Source organism: Pterocles gutturalis, unplaced genomic scaffold (assembly GCF_000699245.1).
Source record: "Pterocles gutturalis isolate BGI_N339 unplaced genomic scaffold, ASM69924v1 scaffold19914, whole genome shotgun sequence".
Lineage (NCBI taxonomy): Eukaryota > Metazoa > Chordata > Aves > Pterocliformes > Pteroclidae > Pterocles > Pterocles gutturalis.
In genome coordinates this window covers 23715-31277 of record NW_010128742.1, presented here as the reverse complement: position 1 = coordinate 31277, position 7563 = coordinate 23715, and the positions used below count along the sequence as shown (strand labels likewise).

Sequence of the window (7563 nt, the reverse complement as noted above, 5' to 3'; positions counted from 1 at the left end):
CCCCAAATTAAGCACTGATTTGATGTAATTTATAAATTAAAACTCTTTATTGTTCTAATTCACTGATTATTAAATGGGTGAGCCTTTAATTATCTTTTGAAATTCCATGCTTATGGACACATCCCCTATCTACATAATACAATATATTAAGTGAAACTGTTTTTTTCATTAGGACTTAATTTACATAATTTTCAAAGTTCAGGAAAAGGGTACATATATTGAAAAATAGTTCAAGATATTAGAATATCTAGTACTGTAAACCTTTCAGTATAAGGAACATGTTTTCCTTAAATGTATTATTTTCTATTGCAATTCCTGTTGCAACAAAGAGAAGGGATTGCACAGCAATTGTGTCTGATTTCAGATTAATCCATTTTCATCTCCAAGCTCAGGAAGGAAGCCTACGATATAATTTGATGACTAGTCACTGTTATACGCCTTTAAGATTCAGAGTGCCAAAGGCAGCCTGGACATGAGTTAATATTATCTAAGTACATTTCCAAAGTGTCAAACTAACATTGAAGCAGACATTCTTTGCATATAGATCTGAGACTAAATTATTGCCTCCTTTTGTGGCCCTAAAATGACAGAAAGAAGTGGCCAAAAGAAGGAAAGCAGGTGAGATTTGTTGCATCTGCTACACTAAAAACATACCAAAGGTGCTTGCAGGATGTTCATGTGGAGAACACAGTGCTGGAGGCAGGCTGCTGTTTAAGCAACCCTTTTGCAGGTTTTGTGGATGTGGTAGCAGCTTGTGGTTATACATGTTTGGCCATACTCAAACGTCAGAACAGGTATTCATTTATCTCCTGGTGGTCCTTGGCATGTTTTGTGTCCCATACCTTCATCCCACAAGGCTGTGGCTGCCAGCAGAATGTGCCTCACTGTACAGGAATTCTGGCTGTTGGGTTTTCTGTGTAGCCTTACAGACGTTTTCTGTTTCCTGTGTCATCATAATAGTAAAGGTGAAAGCTGAATAGGATCACCTGTGAGCTTTCTCTTCCACCCAGTCAGTAGTGTCAGCACTAAGGGACTGTCTGTCAACACAAGGCTGTAGAAACAGCTTTTAATCTTAAATCAGAAAGTTTCCCATTCTCCATTGAAAACAAAAGAGATTTCTGAGAATGCAATTGCTTGTATAGATGTACTTGGTTATTTTTTGCAGAAAGTAAGTGAAAGCAAGACCCCTGCTAGCCTGTTAGGACATACAGTGTTTTGCTATGAAAGATTGTCTCAATTTTGTCTTGTTTGGAGAAGAGCCTCATCGTGGCTCTCTACCATCTAACATACAAACCCAAACCACTGAGATTTATATTAGCTTTAAATTAGCTTCCTCCAATAGCTAATAGATTTTATCTTCTTCAAATTAAACAGTCTGAAAAAGTTCTGCTTTTCTGGTTTCATACTGTACTATGTTGTGGTGGGGGGAGGCACGTCGTGCCTTCAGAGGAGATGAAGTAAACCATCCTGTCTGACTATCTGGGCCCATTGTTCTAGTTATGGTGTTGTATTTCCTCCTTGCAGCTGGACTTAGGGTAAATTCCTCTCCTTTCAACTGACACTCACAGCTGCTTCATAGGCTGCCATGGAGATACTTTTTTACAGTGTGAGGTATTTGTTACTGTGCAGCAATTTGTTTGCTTTATAATGGCAGGTTTCGATTGTGAGTTCCTAGGATCAAAGCTAAAAATAAAACCACTTGTATACCCACATGTGAATAAAGATTTTTAGTTGGGTTGCAATATTTATTAATCTACACTGAGGAACTGATTTGGAAGAAGAGGAGTTCTTTTTCCAACTACACCTAAATCCAATGAAAGGGTATGAATTGGAAATTATTTTATGATACAAAATATGAATGATTTTTAATCTTCTTGTTTGGATTATCCCTGAAATTGCAAGCCATGATGTTAAAACTGTCTGTCAGGGTCCAAACTGTAGCTATTGTGTCATCCTGTGATCCAGGATGAATCCTGCTCCTGTGTTAGAGTGTAAGTTTATGGCAATTTAGGATTAGTATTTTTAAACCAAAGTGTAGTGTAATGGTCTGAGGTAGTCCTGATACTATGTATTGAAAATATGCTCATTTACAGATGTGCTCAGTAAAATTGGAGGTCTAAGTTCAAAAGTTCCAGAAATGCACAGAACTCATATTTCTGTATAAAAAGATTTATTACAGCTTCATTAAGAGTCATTAAGGGACTATGTACCATTTGTTTTAGTGATATTGCTTTCAGCCTTACTGTCAACCACTGTAAATATTGAACTTGTCAGAGTAAATGATCTTGTCAAAACAGTAGTAGAAGGAAACACAAACCAAAATAAAACAACAATTATTTTTTTTAATCTGTCAGTGCTGATTGTAATCAGAATGGAATGGAAGAGGAATTGACAGGAGAATTGTCAAATAACATACTTAAAATTATATTAGCACATTATTTTACCTTATTAACATTTTCAGATTTTTCCTTCTCAGTGAAAAGCTCCCTATAAGCAATTAAATGTGAGCAGTCTGTCTGAATCTGTTCAAATATGTAAGATTAAATAAAAACTTTTAATGTTCCCAAACAACTTCAACTTACCATAAAAAATAATTGAAGAGAGGTTAATTGTCTAAGCCGTTGGAATCTTCTTACGGGTGACTGCTCTGGCTTCAGTTCTGTAGAATGTTGTTCAGATCATTGTCCAGTATTAACCACACGTGATTTAATTAGGTGTTCTCCTCTGATTGCAGATTGTTCTAAACTTCACCACCATGGACCTTTACAAGAGCAGTCTCTGTTGGTACGACTATATTGAAGTAAGAGATGGCTACTGGAGAAAATCGCCTCTGCTTGGTATGCAACTGTTGAATGCTGCACTGACCATAGTTACCACACTCATTCAGTCCAGTGGACTTGCTTGCTGTTGAACTCACAACAAACCTCTTGGTTTTTAGGTGTCTAGGATGTATCTAAACTTAGGGATGGCAAAAACTCTAAATGGCCTCAAGCGAGTCATTTATTTGACTTCAAGCCTCAAACCTTCCTTTTCGTTGCAGCTAGCAGCTAGCTGTTATTTGCTTCATGTGTGGAAAGGTGAAAACTACAAAATGTGCCACTTTTTGCTTTGCTTATGGGTATTAAAATATGAAGTTGCCATAGCTTTGCGCACTGAAATGGGGAAATTGTATACAGACAAGTCTGTAGCACATGTGATGGGAAATCCATAGGGTACGTTGATGAGCACATGGACTGTGGCTGAGAGCACACTCTGTAGAGTTTGTTTACCAGCTCTGTTCCTGTACTTTTAAAATTATGAATAGAAGATTACTTCTGTTTCTTCTTTGCATGTTCTTCCCTCTTCTTGCAGAAAAGAAGACATGCAAAGCAATAATGAATTAAGTCTTAAAGGTGCAACTACTGTGCAACTGGCTGCAGCCATCCTTTTCTTGATTCAGAGGGTTGGTGGGGGAATTTCACAATACATAATGCCACTGCTCAATCCAGAGGCTTGGTTTGACATCCTGTGATCTTCTATGATTGAAACTGGGGATTTCAGACCATAGGAAACATGAACATCTCCAACTTCATGGGTTAGCTTTTTTTTGTTTTTAGAATGGAGACTAAAACTAGTTTTTAGTGTCCTAACAGCAAAAAAAAAAAAGGGAAGTAGATACAGAGGGCAGCTTTTTAACACTAGCACATATTTTCTTGGCCTTAAAAAGAAAAGAAAGAAGAAACAATTAAGACCAGACAGTACTTACCCTTTCCTCCAGTTTCCTTCTCTATCACTTAGACAAACAGAAATTTCACCTACCTAGGCTGAATTTAAGAGGATAATATAGTCTGGGGTCATTTGAATGTTAGTTTTTAAATCTCTTTCGTCCTTAGACACAATGAGCAGTATTACTGTGACCTAGATTACATTCATCTCTTAAGATTAGTACTCACTTTCCCCTTCCAAAGTGCCTGGGTTTGAGTGTATAGAAACAATCTATAACAATGATTTTTCTGATTATTTCCCCTAAGGTTTTATACTTATGAGCCTGGCTGCAATGAAAAGAACTACTGAAAGCTTTATAATAAAATCTTTGTGTGTGAGGTCCTGATCTGCAGAAACACTTGTGCTTAACCATAAGTGTGTGAACAGTTCCACTGAGTTGGTTATGCTACTCCTGTTTATAAAGTTAAATACTTGTATAAATGTTTGCAGCGTTTGGCTTCAGAGGCGGCAGAAAATGCAGTTACCGGTTGCATGTTTTTAGGCAGGTTTTGTGGTGACAAACTGCCAGAAGTCCTTGCATCCTCTGACAGCAGGATGTGGATTGAGTTCCGCAGCAGCAGCAACTGGGTTGGGAAAGGTTTTGCAGCAATTTATGAAGGTAAGCCTCTTACAGCATTAAAAATGACTTGATTATGGAGGAAAAAATATTAACTGGATACCTTTAGATATTTAAAAAAAAAAAAGTCAGAAATAACCTAATATGAAACCAATATTTTATTACTAAAAGAGACAGTAGATGTTAACTTAATGTTAATGTTAACATTAGATGATAACATTAGTAGATGTTAACTTAATGTTAATGTTAACAGGACATTTTGAAACTCTTCCTGTGATCAAATTTCAGATGACCTCTTTTCCACAGACACCTCTGATAATATTCATAAGCACTTTTTACCAGTCATTTAATTAACTGAGTGTGCATGCTCTTGTACTTAATGTGTGGAAAGATTTCTTAGAGTACTTTCTGTTTATTCTTCATAAAAATCTGTCCTAAGTTTTCCATATTCTCTGGGGTTACTTAATAGAGATACTCGCACACATTGAATATGTCAACATTCACCTGTTTAAAATAGAGCGTGTTTGCTTAAATATTGAATTTATGATAGTAAACTGCATGATTTAGTTGATATTCACAGATCATCACATGATTATCAGTGTGGACCCTGAAAAGTGCATTTACTTTTCATGAAAATATATTTTTTTATTTTTATTAGCTGTTTCTTCAAATTCAGTGTAAGCTTGAAGTGATAAACTGCAGGTTAAGATGCATAGATCATTATAAAATGTGATTTGTCTCTTTTGTCTCTTTCTAAAGGTCAATAAATGTTAACAAAGAATGTTTATTAAATGTATTTCAAAGCTGGAGAAGAAGTAAAATTAATTCTTGTGACCTTTTAAATATATTCTGTAAAATGCATAGACTCAGATCATCTGTGAGTTCAAAGCCTTTCTGAACGTTGTAGACATGTTTAGAGATATTAGAAATGCTGAATTATATTAGTTAGCTGAAATACTTAAAGTGGTTTAAATGGATTGTGTTTTCAAGAGTTTGTCCATGGTAGACTTAAGTCTTCTCCAAAATCATCTTATCATTAGTTTTAAAAAGTGGAGTATAAAATGTCAGTTTGGGCATGGGGAACGGGAAATGTCATAATTGACAATAAGAATTTTATGCTTTTGTCAGCTATTTGTGGAGGTGAAATCCACAAAAATGAAGGCCAGATCCAGTCTCCCAATTATCCTGATGACTACAGACCAATGAAGGAATGTGTGTGGAAAATAACAGTGTCAGAAAACTACAATGTAGGATTAACCTTTCAAGCATTTGAGGTAAAGCCTTTTAACTGGTCTCAGAAAAACATCTACTGGATAAGTGACAGTGACATTTAAGGGAATCCTCATTAAACCTGTGAATGAATTTAAGAGTTCTCTATGAAAATTAAGCTCCAGAATCCAATTCTACTCTCCAGGAAATCATCCTTTCTGCAGAAATTTTCGAGATTAAAGTTTTTTCATGTTTTCTGTGCTATCTGAATTGGAACGTTTAAAGCATTGACAATAGTTGCAGTTTAGCAAATACATAATCCAATTCAACAAGGCTGCTTTAATATTCTGTTAAAATAATAGCAATTTTTTTATCTTTGCTAAATCTTATTGTTAAAAAGGAATGTCTATTTCCAAAGAAACTACTGTGTTTTTTGGCTTCTGTTTTGAGAAGAAAGAAAAAAAAAAAAAAGTGCTTACTTAAATTCAGTTTACGAATCTATATCTAGAGAGGGAAGAAAAAAAACATGGTGAGTCATACTTGTATGTCTTCAGTGTACATCTCTCTGTGTGTGACATTGTTGAACAGTGGTAAGCTATTGTATAACAAAGAAAAATAGTATTTCATATGTCTTTATACATACATGATACACTGGTTTGAAGTTTGTAGTTCATGTATTTTATTTGAATATGCCTCAGCAGTACTGACATGAAGAACACTTTTTTTTTTAATCTAAACTTTTTTGGCTTTATGGTGCACATAGACATGAACACAGATATCGTAAATATGGTTATGATTTCCAACCTGTAATTTCAGTCTTGTAGACAGATTTCAGGGGTATGGCACATTTATGCTATGACTGGTGAAACATCTGATCATGAGATAACAAGGGTTTGGGACTTTATAAGCAGTTATGAACACAGACAATGGAAATTTTAATAATTTCATAGATTCTACTTCATTTTCCATTTTTCACATCCTGAATTAATTTCGGGTCTAGTGCAGATAAGATTGGCTCTCCCTGCTCAAAGAGTTTTACGAATGCCATTCAGACTCTGCATGGCCTGGCTCAAGATTACTTAATATAGTATGTCAGTCTCTCTTTCTAAGAACTATTGAAAATGAACAATGTTTTCAGTAACTTTATATAATAATTTACTGACTAGATATGGAGCTTTTCTAGTCTGCCATTGGTACTCGGTATTTTTTAGTGTGATCCGAGAGGAATGGCACTATGCCCCTGCATAAGAGACTTGCCACAGTATTTGATCTCCAAGAAGATGCTCAGCGTCGGTTTACACACACGGTACATTATTGCTTGAACTGACCTCAGTTCAATATCACCTCTGGGAGCATCAAATTCCATCTCCTTATCTTGCAGGACCTTTTTCTAATCATGAAATTATGGACGATTTGCAAGTGTGAAGATGGCACGCTCATGCCTCACCATATAGAAAATAATTAGAAGCAAATGACCAACAAATGAAAGCAAAATTTTGTAGTCTAGTGCTTAAGGCTGTAAGAAGAAATGTCCAGTTTTCCCTCCAGACTATTTAGTATTGTGGCACTCTCTAGAGGTGAAACACATGGACTGACACCTTGCAAGAAGAAAGAGGAAATTGAACTGAAGTATAGTGGAGTGGTCATGTGGCGGGTTGACCCTGACTGATGCCGAGCACCCACAAAAGCTGCTCTGTTGCTCTCCATCCTGAGCTGGACAGGGGAGAGAAACAGTGTGGCCAGCAGGACTAGGGAAGTGATTGTGCCCCTGTACTCGGCCCTGGTGAGGCCGCACCTTGAATACTGTGTTCAGTTTTGGGCCCCTCACCACAAGAAGGACATTGAGGTGCTGGAGCGAGTCCAGAGAAGGGCAACGAAGCTGGTGAAGGGTCTGGAGCACAGGTCTTATGAGGAGCGGCTCAGGGAGCTGGGGTTGTTTAGTTTAGAGAAGAGAAGGCTGAGAGGAGACCTTATTACTCTCTACAACTACCTGAAAGGAGGGTGTAGTGAGGTGGGTGCTGGCCTCTTCTCTA

General features: G+C 36.7%; 1 protein-coding gene across 1 annotated transcript in view; it reads left to right on the top strand.

Moving 5' to 3' along the window:
• The window catches only part of LOC104466357 (tolloid-like protein 1), a gene marked incomplete at both ends in the record, with an annotated part of 65280 nt that overhangs the window by 35566 nt on the left and 22151 nt on the right, over positions 1–7563 (top strand). Inside the window, 3 exons of the mRNA XM_010079743.1 lie at positions 2735–2837; positions 4247–4363; positions 5450–5595. Of these exons, the coding sequence (XP_010078045.1) occupies positions 2735–2837; positions 4247–4363; positions 5450–5595 (366 nt within the window). The remainder of the gene's footprint in view (positions 1–2734; positions 2838–4246; positions 4364–5449; positions 5596–7563) is intronic.